Raw genomic sequence first — 14920 nt, forward strand, 5'->3', positions numbered from 1 at the left:
CCCAGCATCCCACTGCTAGTCCAGGGGCAACTGAATCTTTTCTTTACACATGAAGGGTGGGGGCTGATGGAGCTCAGCCCCCTGTTGCTATGATGAGGATGGTTACCAGCCATATTGCACCATCCATCCACCAGAAAAAATTAGGGCCAATAGGCTGATGACGAGGACGGTTACCAGTCCTTTTGTACCATCAGCTGAGGCTGATGATGAGGATGGATTTCCATCTTTTTGCACAATCAGCTTATGCTGATGATGAGGATGGATTTCCATCATTTTGTACCATCAGCCGCCCATGACGAGGGGGGAGCAAGGATGTTGGTGTTGAGTGCTGCACTATCGCGTCTATCTGCAGCATTCAGTAAAGATAGGGTGACATGTAAAAGAGTCAGAGGATTGTTTTACCTTTCGCTTCTGGGGTGGGGTGGGGGGTGGGTGAGTAGATTGCCAAGCTATGCCCTGACCCGCGGGCACTGTGTTTGACCCTAGAAGCATTTGGAGCTCAGCCAAGAATGCAAATAATTTTAGGAGGCTGCAGGAACTGTGGGATAGCTTCAGTCCTCCAGTCCATGCGCATCCATTTGATTCTTTGGCTTTCCGTTACGCTTGTCACGCTGCAGTGCGCTGAGTCCCTGCTATGGCGTCTGTCTGGAGATTTTTAAAAAAGGATTCTGAATTTCATCTTCTGTAACGGAGCGCTGATAGAACGGATAGAACGGATTTGCCTGCCCTTACAGCGATCACATCCGCATGGTCCATGCGGGAGCTCTTTTTTTTATTTTGATTTCGGACTGCATCGCCACCCGTGCTGATCGGAGCTCCACGCTGGGCAAACAGGAAATATTCAAAAGTTCGCGGGGCTTTTCCTGTTTACCTGGCCAGTGCATCCGAGTTGAGAATGCTGTCCAGAGCGGTCAGTGGTGCACTGTGGGATAGCTCCCGGAGGCCAATACCGTCGATTGCGGCCACACTAACCCTATTCCGATATGTTAATACCGATATTAGCGCTACTCCTCTCGTTGGGCAGGAGTACAGAAACCGATTTAAAGAGCCATTAAAATCGATATAAGGTGCCTCCTAGTGTGGACGGTTGTGGCGTTAAATCGGTTTTAGGCTCCTAAAACCGATTTAAACGCCTAGTGTAGACCAGGCCTAAGGCTCTGGGAGGGAGTTTGGGTGGGGGAGGGAGTCTGGAGTGCAGGCTCTGTGCTCGGTGCAGGCTCCAGGCTGCGGCAGGGGGTGGGGGTGCAGGCTTTGGGACGGAGTTTGGGGATAGGAGGGGGTGCAGGGGTGAGGGCTGTGGGGCTGAGGGTGAGGGGTTTGAGGCATTGGAGAGGCTCGGGGCATTGGAGAGTCTCAGGACTAGGGCAGGGGAAGGGCAGCGTGCCCTGGCCTAGTGCAGGGGGGCGCTAGGACCCTGCGGCAGCAGGTGATGCCGGAAGCCGGCATAGCGGAGGAGTGGAGTCAGCGTGAGCTCCCGGGTGGTGAGGGGGCAGCAAGTGGGGGCCGGGAGACACTCGGGGGAGGCGCGTGGGGGCGGCAGGTGGGGCCAGGGGAGAGACCTGGCCCCAAACATTGGGGAGCAGCGCGCAGGGAGCTTAGGCACAGAAAATAACTCAGGGAGGGGGGCGGGGGTGAGGGGAGTTTGGTGGCGACAGGAAGTAACTGGGGGAGCTCCGCGGGCCGCAGGGAAGAGCTCCGAGGGCCGCATGCGGCCCACGGGCCGCATGTTTGAGACCCCTGCTTTAATCTAAACAGGATGTTAACAGAAGCACAATTATGATAATATAAATAACACGGTTACGCTGCTCATTGTTTTAGCAGAAATATCTAACTACTGTGTTTATCCATCACTGTTGGATGCAGCTGCAGTTATTTGGTCAAGACATAAAGGAATTAGCCAGCTGCAATAGAATTGCTGGGATGGGGAAAAAGAAATTCATGTGCCTGCTCTCCCAAATGTAAAATCACCTCTGCCCCTTCCCATAGTTGGCCCCGTAGGGCTTCAAGTACCAAAAGCATTCACTGCCTCTTGATTATCAAAAACTAAAACTATCTCCTATGGCTTCCTTGTTGCCAAAAGTCCCAACTTTTCCATAATTAGTAGTCAAAGCCCAGCATTTTCCCTCTGCAACTTCGAAAATGTAGTTTGTTTTTGATTTTTAAAAAAAAAAACTGAAAAACCTACAGCACAGTGAAAATGGGGGGTATTATAAACTAAGTTAAATTTAATATAAAAATAAATGATACAAGTGATATGGCACTGACTGAACTGATTGGGAACAAGGTCGCATAATAGGGAGAGTGCTTGGGGCTCAGTACTGCATATTTAGGTCTGTTGTGCTGTATAAGATGCATGGGACTTCGATTGTATTTCAGTTGGGCTGGTGGGAATCTATCTTTCTTGCCAAAAATAATTAATTTTGCATGTTAGTTTTAACCAACCTCAAACTGAAACACTCTGTGCCTGATGGCTGTGGCTTGCATAATTAATGATTATTAAAGCTAGTGAGCAAGTTTCAGTTTCCATTAGTTACTGCTCCAAGCCATATGAATTTTAGACAGCAATGTTGATTCAGAAACTACCTTTAGCATTTAGAATAATATTTCTCTTTGCTGTTTTTGATTTTTAAAGTCTTTCTTCCAGCAGGTGCAAGGAGCTGCTTCTCCAGCAAGTGGAAGACAATCTGGAAGTAGTGAACGCAAACGAAAAGAACCTCGAGAGAAAGAGCGGGAGAAAGAGAAAGAAAAGAATAGTTGTGTTATTTTGTAACCGGGGATGGATTTTGCCTGGAGTCAAGTGCATGTCCTCAAACAAAAACAAGGAATAAAATGAAGACAAACCCGTTACATGCCGCCTGTGCCTGATTACCCCATGGATTTATTCATGTTTAAGGAGAGGATGGGTGACTACTTTGTTACAATCATACAGACTTTCTTCAAAGTCCTACAGTGCGCTCTGTGTGAGATGGAATTCCATTACAATTGGATGCGGCTGTGCTTTGAGTCAGTCATGAGAAATACTGCACCTTGTAGCTAAACACACAAATCACGGCAAGTTTTGTGTCATAGTGACATGCGTTACTTATAATATCAGTTAGTAAGCTATTTCATCTTCTGCTCTAAACAAAGAAAGGAGGTAATTGGTTTTGTCAGATTTCTTTACATCAGCACAACAGAATCCTGTATTACTTTTCATGGTCTGACAATATAACTTAGACTGGGTATTCATGGCTTTAGAGCCCAATGAGTATCTGGGCACACTGCCTCCATAACGCACCCAGATTCCTTTTGTTCAAGAGCTGGTAGTCCATTCTTTAACCCATATTTGTGCTGGGTTAGTTCTACAACCGGGTTAGTTCTACCACCATGACCTTTGCCCCATGCATAAGTTATTTGTTAAACATCATATTGAAAATTGGGTGTCATGGAAAAATGGGGTGTCTATTGATAAGCAAGATAAAGATTTATTATTGCTTTTCTTGCCGTTAAAAACTGGGTATCACAACTCAGATCTTATCAGGGTCAGACACAAATAATTTAATAGTTTTTTTTTCTTTGTTTAGTATCTTCCGTTATAGGTAAACTGGACCACAGAAGTTATTTATTGATCTCTCCATGCAACACGTGAATGGTGGTAGGAAGCTGAAGTCTCTAATAATGCTTGTCCTGCGTAGGAATGCAGAATTAAAATAACTAACTTAATATCTGCCTTCGTCCAGAAGTACCTTGAACCGTAACATGACTTTAACATGTCCACTTGTATATTTAAGCTAGTGTACTGTGTACAAATACTTTTAAAAATCATGTATCAGTAAAAAGCACACTTTTGCAGGGTGAGAGAAAAGTTAAGCTAGTCTCTCAAATTGTTTGGAAAGGCACTCAGATGTAGTATCACTTTGTTTTTTAAATCATTAGTTTAGAGTTACGGGAAACTTCTATAGAAAAAAACAGATTTTCTAATTTATGGGGAAAAAATAAACATGTTACATCTTGTAGTATTTATAGGTTACAGGAACAAAATACTTTGTTGAATTTTATTATGAGAGTACTACAAATCCTCTTTCATTTCAACAGGGAAAGCCAATAACTACTACTTTGTTGCTGATCCTTTTGATAAAGTTTTTATTTAGCAATTTGTAGACACTTTTGAAAAAAGCTACTTCTGCTGGAAAAAAATAGTTCTGATTCACATTCTAAGGCTTGGTAAGTGCATTAATATACATGAGTATAGAACAGTTTAAAGCAGCCAACTGGAGTATGACGTTCATATATTTTGAAGTGTGGCTTGGGGGAATGTCCATAGAACTCAAAATGTAAAAAACCCACTTGATTTCTGAATATGAGTCCAGAGTTAAAGAAATGCTATAAAATTGTTTCAAATGGAATTGCCTCCATAATTGGAACCAGTCATTGCACAAATCTGTTACATATTTAAATAAACAATTAGGCTGATAAAGTAGGCATAGTTTTGGTAATAACTGAAGAGCCAGTCTAGATCATTCTAGATCACTCTCTCAGCTTTTTTCCTTCTATCCATTTTGTTACAACTTCCTTTTTATAATACTGAAGTGATGGATGATTGAAGGGGATCTCTTTCAGACACAAATTTTAGATACAGGTTTTTTTTTTTATTATTTCTTGAGAACTATAAAGAAAGGTCATTAATACTTATTCAAATGTATGCCAGTTAAAATAATGTTGTTCTATGTCAAATCAAACAATTTACCTTATTCCTTTCACTGAAGCAATCCATTGCTTCAGACAAATTTACACGAATATAAACGAGGAACACAAATGTGATGGTTTGCTTTACACAGAACAGAAAATATTGACGTATTGTATTGGAGGTACAAAAAATTTTAACCATATATTTTTTTTAAAAAGCAGTCTGTTACTGATGAAATATTTCCAAACTCATATTTACATTTAACACTTTTGAAAAATAAATGTCAAGTTAAACTTTTGTTACCTTATTATTTCCAATGACAATACTGCCATTGTACATTCACTTTTAAAACAAATTAACTTAGATTGTTGTTGCTATTATCAAGTACATCTTTTCGTAAAATAAAGTAAATCACTAAAAATAATTCAGTGTACTTCCTAGTATCAGAAAAGTCTGTATAATATTCCTATTTCATGTCTTACTGACACCCCTGAAACATAATTTGATATACTTATGGTAATATTGGTATATTCAATTACAGTGGAAGAAAACAAATTAAATGTCAATGTTTGTTGTAAAAATCTCAGACTTTCCAAGAATTCAGTTTCTCCTTCAATAAAGGAGTTATCTATTTCAGAAATATTGTGGCTTGATATTCATATTATTCACACAATGATTCTTGTCAATTTGCTCTTTCTTTAAGGATCTGGATGGCTAAAGGTTTTAGTAATATTGAGGCTTTTACTCTTTTAATTCTAGGACATTGGTGTGCATCAAGCCCAACTTGGTAGTGACCGAAATCATAAATATATAAGCTGCTACCCAATATAAAATGTGTGGTGGTCTTAATTAATTTCCTGTGGGACTGATGTCTACATCAGCAAAACTCCCATAACAGTTGGCATCTGTTGAGCATCTAAAGAATCCAGAGATTGAATGGTCATTGAGACTGAATTACTCTCACCTGTAATGGTGATCCCTTTAAATCAATATTGGGGAATATTTGTGGGGCACAACAGGAAGATTTATACCCTTAACTCGGGTACTGTATTCTGTTCTCCAGTGCTATTACTCTTGCAACTTTCTACAGAACTAGGCTTATTTTTTAAATGCTTTGAATGTTTGGTTATTTTTACTCTATTCTACCTGTTAAAATACTTGTGTGTGGGTTTTTTGTACCAAGATGTACTCTCTAGGTATCTCCTCCTGATACACAAAGATGGATAGAGAGCTGTCAAGGGAAAGTATATTGTGAGTTACATGGAACCCATTTCACTGCTAAATATAATCCTCATTAATCCTAATGTAGGCCTATTTACCTTTCTAGTATAGACATACCCTGGGATCAGCAACCCACGCTTCGGGTATGTCTACACTATGGGATTATTCCGATTTTATAGAAACCGATTTTTGGAAACAGATTGTATAAGGTCGAGGGTATGCGGCCACACTAAGCACGTTAATTCGGCAGCGTGCATCCTTGTACCGAGGCTAGCGTCGACTTCCGGAGTGTTGCACTGTGGGTAGCTATCCAATAGCTATCCCATAGTTCCTGCAGTCTCCCCTGCCCATTGGAATTCTGGGTTAAGATCCCAATGTCTGATGGGGCCAAAATTTGTCACGGGTGGTTATGGGTAAATGTCGTCAGTCAATCCTCCCTCCGTGAAAGCAATGGCAGACAATCATTTCGCACCCTTTTCCCTGGATTGCCCGGGCAGACACCATAGCACAGCAACCATGGAGCCCGTTCAGCCTTTTTTTACTGTCACCGTATGTCTACTGGATGTTGCTAACAGACTCAGTACTGCAGTGCTACACAGCAGCATCCCCTTGCCTTTGCAAGTTAGCAAAGACCGTTACCAGCTCTACTGTACCGTCTGCTGCTTTGCAAGTTGACAAACATGGTTACCAGTCATACTGTACCATCTGCTGCTGTCATGGATGCTCCTGGCCACCCTTGGTGAGGTCGGCCAGGGGCGCATGGACAAAAATGGGAATGACTCCCCAGGTCATTCTCTTTAAGTTTTGTCTAATGGAGAGTCAGTCCTGTCTAGAATATCAGGCAAGCCTACTAAAGAACCAGAGAGGCAAACGGCCGCTCCGGGTCAGAGCCCCAGACATCCTGCAGAAATGATGAGCTGCATGCCATTCTAGGGGGTGCCCCTGCACCAACCCCACCCTTTGCTTCCCTCCTCTCCCACCCCTCCTGGGCTACCGTGGCAGTTATCCCCCCATTTGTGTGATGAAGTAATAAAGAATGCATGAATAAGAAACAACACTGACTTTATTGCCTCTGCAAGCAGAGATCAAAGGGGGGAGCGGAGGGTGGTTGGTTTACCGCAAAGTAGAGTGAACCACCATTCTGCACTTATTCATCCTATAGCTGAAAATGGGAATCTGTGACAAGCACTAGGATAGAAGCTCAGGCAGGACTGAATCTCCATTTGTGGGTGGGCCTTTGGTTGACACTGGTAAAATACAGAATGTCCCAGGATATGTATGTTGGGGGACAGTTCTAAACGGCAGCTTCATTTTTTTATTTGCAGCAAAATGTAGAGGTCTGAGTATCTGATTGTGAGCCCTGGTAGCAAGGGGTGGGCGCGACCGTGCAGTGCTGCTGACTGGGGAGAGCAGCCTGAGGCAGAAGCCTCCAGCTGCCATGAAATTCCAGGCAGGACTGAATCTCCATTAGACAAAACTTAAAGAAGAGAATGACCTGGAGTCATTCCCATTTTTGCCAAGGCGCCCCCAGCCGACCTCACCGAGGCCAGCCAGGAGCACTCACGGGACGACGATGACGGATATCAGTCATACTGTACCGTCTGCCGTCCGCAAGGGAAGGGAAGGGGATGCTGCTGTGTAGCACTGCATCTGCCAGCAGCATCCAGTAGACCTACGGTGACATTGAAAAAAGCGAGAAACGATTTTTTTCTCTTTGCTTTCATGGGGGGGCTGATGACATATACCCTGAACCACCCGCAACAATGTTTTTGACCCTTCAGGCTTTGGGAGTTCAGCCAAGAATTCAAATGGTTTTCAGAGAGTGCAGGAACTGTGGGATAGCTACAGTCGTCAGTTGCTCCTCCCTCCGTGAGCGTCCATTTGATTCTTTGGCTTTCAGGTACGCTTGTCTCAGCTCCTTAAGTTTCACGCAGCACTGTGTTGACTCCCTGTTCTGGCCTCTGTCCATCATGGCCTTGGAGATTTTTTTTAAAATGTTTTGGCATTTCGTCTATTGGGCCGAAGTTCTGATAGACGAGATTCATCTCCCCATACAGAGAGCAGATTCAGTATCTCCCATATGGTCCATGCTGGAGCTCTTTTTTGATTTTGGGACTGCATGGTCACCTGTGCTGATCGGCTCTCCACGCTGGGCAAACAGGAAATGAAATTCAAAAGTTCGCGGGGCTTTTCCTATCTACCTGGCCAGTGCATCCGAGTTCAGATTGCTGTCCAGAGCGGTCACAATGGTGCACTGCGGGATAGCTCCCGGAGGCCAATACAGTTGAATTGCGGCCACACTAACCCTAATTCAAAATGGCAATACCGATTTCAGTGCTACTCCCCTTGTCGGGGAGGAGTACAGATATTGATATTAAGAGCCCTTTATATTGAAATAAAGGGCTTCATTGTGTGGACGGGTGCAGGGTTAATTCGGTTTAATGCTGCTAAATTCGAGACAATCTCGTAGTGTAGACCAGGCCTTCCACAACTTGTTTGATATTTGTCAAACCATTTTGGCTTCTTAAGCTTGTACCGTGATGGTTGCAACATTGTACGGGATTGCTTTTGGGTATTCAGATTTGTATTTATGAAGTTATTGAAAAATGACTCCCTTACTTAATACAAGGCAATTCAAAATCATGTGATGTTATTCAGCGTAAACACAAAAGTAAAAAGTGTATTCAGTACTCCTCTAATTTAAACCCTACCTTTTTTCTTCTGTTGCTGTGTATATGTAAAGTGCAGTCAGCCATTTGCTCAATTCAGTTTCTTGCTGGTGATGTCAAACCAATCGCTGGAGTTTGTAAAAAATATGGTCTATGGGCTTGGCTACGCTTACAAGTTGCAGCGCTGGGAGTTACAGCGCTGGTCATGCAGCTGTGTAGGGCCAGCGCTGCAGTGTGGCCACACTGACAGCTACCAGCGCTGCAGTGTGGCCACACTTGCAGCACTTTCCAGCGCTGTATTGAGAGGTGCATTGTGGGCAGCTATCCCACAGAGCACCTCGTCCCGTTTTGGCGCCGTTTTGGCGCTGAGTATTGTGGGAAGGGGAAGGAAGTGTGTGGGTCATTCCGCTTCCTGTTCCAACGCCCCGTGGTGCATCGCTTCACATCCCAGCATTCTGTCTTTCCGGCAACATTTGGCGCCATTGTGAGTGTCTTTCTGCTCTGTGTGTGAATCGCGATTTCTGTGGGAAATGGAGCCCGAGCTGCTGAGGACTGTGCTGATGAGTGTCGCCAGCACAACACGTTTGGCAGTCGAGCTATTCCTTCAGCTCCAAAGTGACAGTGAGGAGTCCGACGATGATATCGATATGGATTTGCCTGCCGTGTGTGACACTACAGTGCTTGTGGCATTCACGGAAATGCTCAGCACTGTTGAACGCCGCTTTTGGGCTCGGGAAACAAGCACTGACTGGTGGGATCACATCGTCATGGAAGTCTGGGATGACGAGCAGTGGCTACAGAACTTTCGTATGAGAAAAGCCACTTTCATGGGACTGTGTGCTGAGCTCGCCCCCACTCTGCGGCGCAAGGACACAAGATTGAGAGCTGCCCTGACGGTGGAAAAGCGGGTGGCTATTGCAATCTGGAAGCTGGCAACTCCAGACAGCTACCGGTCGGTCGGGAACCAGTTTGGAGTGGGAAAGTCGACCGTTGGAATCGTGTTGATGCAAGTTTGCAAGGCAATTAATCGCATCCTGCTAAGAAAGACCGTGACTCTGGGGAACGTGCAGGACATTGTGGATGGCTTTGCACAAATGGGTTTCCCTAACTGTGGAGGGGCAATAGATGGGACGCATATTCCTATTCTGCCCTCCCCCCCCACCTGGCATCAGAGTACGTTAATCGTAAGGGGTATTTCACTATGGTTCTCCAGGCGCTTGTGGATCACCGTGGGCGTTTCATTGACATTTACACAGGCTGGCCTGGAAAGGTGCATGATGCACGCATCTTTCGGAACAGTGGGCTGTTCAGGAAGATGCAGGCAGGGACTTTTTTCCCAGACAGGAAGATCACAGTAGGGGACGTCGAAATGCCCATTCTGATCCTTGGAGACCCCGCTTACCCGTTACTGCCTTGGCTCATGAAACCCTATACAGGGAAGCTTGACAGGAGCAAGGACCGGTTCAACTACAGGCTGAGCCGGTGCCGAATGACTGTGGAGTGTGCTTTTGGGCGTTTAAAAGCCCGCTGGCGGTCCTTGTATGGGAAGCTAGACTTGGGGGGAAAGCAGCATCCCTGCGGTTATATGCGCTTGCTGTACCCTCCATAATATTTGTGAAGGGAAGGGTGAAACATTCAGTCACGCATGGACCACCGAGGTTCAAGTCCTGGAGGCTGAATATGCACAGCCAGAGAGCAGGGCTAATAGAGAGGCCCAGCACAGGGCTTCAAGGATTAGGGATGCCTTGAGGGAAGAATTTGAGGCTGAAAGCCAACAGTAATGTTGGCTGCCTTGCATGGGAGTGAAGTGCACTGTTTACACTGTTATTCTATTATCCCTAAAATGATTTGCAGTGCCTGTTTCTTTACTGGGCTAAGGTATCTTTCACTATCTGCTATAATAAAGACTGTTTTCAAAGCCAAGAATTGTTTTATTGAAAAGAAAAAAACTTCCTAGACAGACAGACAGACACACACAACGTTTCATGAACACAAGAGGGCAGGGGTGTGGGTTGGTGAACTGCACAGTCACAAGTTTGCATACGTCCTGTCTGGAGTGCTGTGCAATGAATCCTGCACTTCAGGGTGCATAAACTGCATGGTGATGGGGGTTGAGTGCAGAGGGTAAGGGTTGTAGTTCTCAGGGCTGGTTGGTGAACGTACAGGTGTTGGAGGCAGCTGGTGGTGGTAAGAACCTGGATGCTGGGGAAGGGGGGTTTGAACTGACATTGGTGCACAAGGCAAAAAGCTTTGGGACGGGGGGGGGTGGGGGAGTAGCACGGTAGTGCTCTGCTTGCATGGCAACGAGTGACTCGATAGAGTCCGCTTGGCGCGACAGGATGCTTAGCAGCTTCTCTGTGCTTTTCCTCTTGGCCACTGCATTTCTCTGCCGGGTCCTGCTTTCCCTCTGGCGTATCCTGCTCTCCTTTTCTCTCCACTCCTGCAAGTTTTTACTCTCTCTAGCAGAGTGAGCAATAACAGTTCTCAGCATGTCTTCCTTGCTCTTTCGGGGATTTTTTCTCAAATTCTGCAACTTCTGTGCTGTGGTACAACTGGTCAGTCCAGCAGTCAAGGTCACTTTAGAAAAAAAGAATTGACAACATTTAACAGGGAAGCACTGTGTTCATTATCTCCAGACTGAAATTCCCACACACTGAAGGAGTTCTTTAGTCCTCACTTTAGCATTCTTTTACCACACACATAACACAGCAGAAGCCACAAAATGGTGAGTGAGGGGTGCTTATAGAGGGAGAAGTGGGGCTTGAGTGATAGAGGGGTGCTGGTTGCTTTGGGTAAGCTTCAGTGATAGAGGGTTTGAGTGAAGATGCAGCTGCAGGGGTGATCTTCACTATCTCCCTATCTCTATCACTAGCTTCACTAAAGAGTCTCCCAACATTTTTCACAGGAGTTAATCCTGGAAGATATCTCCTTGCTGCGAGTCACTAGGGAACAGCGGGAGGCTCTTCTACAGCAATGTGGATTCCGCCCTGGACCCTATGCGGGTTGCCTGTGTTCAGCAATGGTCCCCCCACCCCTCGTGGCACAGTGGCACGGACACGTTAGCCTGACTGGGACAAGGACAACAGTGGCTCTCCCTATAAACCTGCGCAGGCATATTGCCCACGCTCTGGCTGAAACTTTTGCTGAGATTACTGCAGACGATTACCGCGACGTGATAGACCACATCAATGGGCTATTCCACATCTAGGCTGGCATGCATGCAGCCCTAACCCCCCTTCCTCTCCAGAAACATTTCCACCCAGAAAATAAAAGCCGCTTACCGGTAACCCGCTGCTCTGCTTGTCCTTCTGCAACTGCTGGCTGCTGCGATTGGGTACTTTCCTCCTGGCTTGAGAAGAGCTCCTGGCTGCATGCCTCCTGGGACTCTGGGGTGTCTTCCCCCATCCCAGTAGCTTCACTCGCGTTTTCCTCCCCCCCCCCCGCCTCCGCCTCCTCCTCCTCCTGTCCCCCACCCGGCTCAGAAGTGTCCATCGTGGTCCTGGGATTGGCAGTGGGGTCACCCCCAAGTATCGCGTCCATCCCCCTGTAAAAACGGCAGGTCGTGGGGGCAGCTCCGGATCGGCGATTACCCTCGCGGGCTTTGTAATAGGCACTCCGCAGCTCTTTAACTTTCACCCTGCATTGTAGTGCGTCCCGATCATGGCCCCTATCCAGCATGGACCTTGATACCTGCTCAAAGATATCGTAATTCCTACGGCTGGAGCGCAGCTGGGACTGCACAGCTTCCTCCCCCCAAACACTAATGAGGTCCTGCAATTCGCCAGTGCTCCATGCTGGGGCTCGTTTGCCGCGTGGAGGCATGGTCACCTGTAAAGATTAACTGATTGCACTCCACACCTGGCTGCAGCAAACAGGAAGGAGATTTTTAAAATTCCCGGGGCATTTAAAGGGCGGGTCACCTGAGGCAAGAGCAGTAGAGTGCAAACTGATGAGCAGAGTGGCTGAACAGGAATTCTGGGATAACTCCTTATTTCCTGGAGGACAATTAAAGCGCTGGTGAGTGTCCACACCTGCTGAGCAGCGCTGGATCACCAGCGCTGCACTCCTTATACCCCAACCCTGACGGGTTTTCAGCCAGCGCTGCAACCAGGAAGTTGCAGCGCTGGTTGTGCCCTGCAAGTGTGGACGGGGTGTAATTGCAGCGCTGGAAAGCCTCCACCAGCGCTGCAACTTGTAAGTGTAGCCAAGCCCTTAGATGTATCCAATTTTGTGTAGTTTTCTAATGGTTTTATTTGTTTTAGAGTATTCAACTTTTAAAAACTTGAGAAAATGTAACCTTAAACAGCAGGCAGCCTGCCTGTTCCTGGGGGATCTGAGCAGTGTGATGTCTTCCACAGATTGTTTATTGGGGTAAAAGCATCAAATCAAGCATTAGTTTGATTGTTCTGAGAAAGTGTATTACTCCAGGCCAGCTATGAGAATAAGTTGTTTGCAACAAGAAAGGCTTGTGGCATCAGTCTAGACTGCATAGCCAGTTATGATTTATGGTACAAAGTGCTCAATGATGATGGGCACTAATATAAGACTCTTGATAGGCTCTGACCCACCAATAAGAGAAAATAGTTATGTTTTAAAGTAGAAATTTGCGGAATTTCCCTCTTACCCTGTGTATTTGGAACATACAAAAACATAATAATTCTTCCTCTTATTTTATTTATTTATTTTTTTTGGAAGTCCACCTTTTAAGAGAGCTTTGTCACATTGAATGACATCCTTCTCCATTGATCCTAAATCTGGCTGTGTAGTAGTCTACCTGCCACTTTCTGCAGTGTCATAAGCCCTTCTTGTTGCATAGCTGGACAGGAGAAATACAGACTCCTTAGGGTCAATTGTCAACTGTTTCAAGGTCATGATCTTAGGGGGGGATGGTATGTGCGGTTCTTGGTTGTTCAGGCCCGTCTAGAAGGCTGCTCTTACTTATGCAGCTGGAATGTTTCCCAGGAACAGTTTTCTCTCTCTCTCTCTCTCTCTCTAAGATATCTGGAGCACAGTGTGAGCTGGCCAGGTCCTCTCCTCCCGCAAGCAATGCCCGACATGCCCACTTGCAGGAAGGGAACTGATTATTGGCATTACACCAACTGTCTCATTTAGGGCAGCTTTTTTCCCCTCTTCCCCTCTTGTAGTGCACCTGGGCCAAGAATGGGGCCCATTCTGTAGGGCCTTTCAGCAGCTCGGTTGAAATGTCAATCTCAATGATTGATCAATCTCATGAATTTTAGCTCTGACTTTATCTGAAAAATTGCCTCTGCAGAGCTTGCTGCAATTTGGAAGTTCACTGCTGTTTTGCAGCTATCAGTTTCCTATTTTGTAGGCTTACTTGTGCATATGGAAAGTCTTCGTATTTTAGAATTAATCTGTCTTGGATGCCTCTGTGTTTCTAACTGAGAACTATAACTGCATGGTTGTCATTTGAAGTGTCAGAGGCCCTATGCTGATTTGTACAAGCAGCAATATTTTGAGGGCATGCAAAAGAGTTGTTTTGTGGGAAGTGTCAGTTGTTACGTCTGGAATCCCATGAGGGAACATTCTAGCGGCATTTTCGAAACTCTGAATAGGACCCTCATATGTTTTTAAATTGGCAGCTTACAAAATACTTTCTGGTGACTTTTTGCTGTATGGATTGATTTTATGCCCTTATTTTCATCCAAAATTTTTTGTTGATGTAGTTTACATCTTCCTAACAGTTGTGAGTAACCATTATCAGAATTTTGCCCAATTCCATGGTTCCTATGTCTGTACAGGAAACAGTGTTACACTGTAGTCATGGCTAATGTAGTCTTTCCCTGGGCCAAAAGAAAGTGAAATGTGTAAAATCTGCTTGATTAACTAACGGTTTCTGCACCCCTAAATGCTATGCCTAAGTCTTTGTAGTAGCAAGAAAAAGGTCTCCACGCTGGTAAAACTTGCTACAATTTTTTTCTCTTTGAAATTTGATCTTTCATGGGCCTGTACCTTTTATCATTTCCCTAATAGTGACATAACTGAATTTTAACTCAGCTACAACTTTGACAATTCTATCTTCCAGCCTGATTAAGCACAGGTATCATGAAATTCATAACTATGGGAGACTTAACCATTCTGCTGTGGTACTGTAGAGAATTTGTTAAACTGTATGAAGTAATCTTGTGGTTGTTTCAAACAGATTTCTTTTAGCATAAAATCCAACAGTGGGATTTTCAAAATCGTATTGGCCTAACTGTTCCCATTGAAGCCTGTGATAAAACTCTAATTGACTTCACAGAGTTAGGACATTGGGATGAGATTTTCAAATGTGCTCAGCACACAGTTTGTTTTGCTTTTTTATATTTTTTTTAAAGGTGACTAACTTTCTAAGATTTTTTTG

At 45.1% G+C, this 14920-nt stretch overlaps 1 protein-coding gene across 3 annotated transcripts in view; it reads left to right on the plus strand.

Moving 5' to 3' along the window:
• MINDY2 (MINDY lysine 48 deubiquitinase 2) overlaps positions 1–5291 on the plus strand; it is a 117427-nt gene extending 112136 nt beyond the window's left edge. Inside the window, exon 9 of one of the 3 annotated variants that reach the window (XM_044980238.1) lies at positions 2645–5290. In XM_044980238.1, the coding sequence (XP_044836173.1) occupies positions 2645–2770 (126 nt within the window). In that variant the 3' untranslated portion in view covers positions 2771–5290. Of the gene's footprint in view, positions 1–2644 lie in introns of all 3 variants that reach the window. The other 2 variants (XM_044980236.1, XM_044980237.1) reach the window with 2 other exon arrangements.
• Positions 5292–14920: the final 9629 nt, after the last annotated feature.

This window comes from Mauremys mutica, chromosome 11, assembly GCF_020497125.1.
Source record: "Mauremys mutica isolate MM-2020 ecotype Southern chromosome 11, ASM2049712v1, whole genome shotgun sequence".
NCBI lineage: Eukaryota > Metazoa > Chordata > Testudines > Geoemydidae > Mauremys > Mauremys mutica.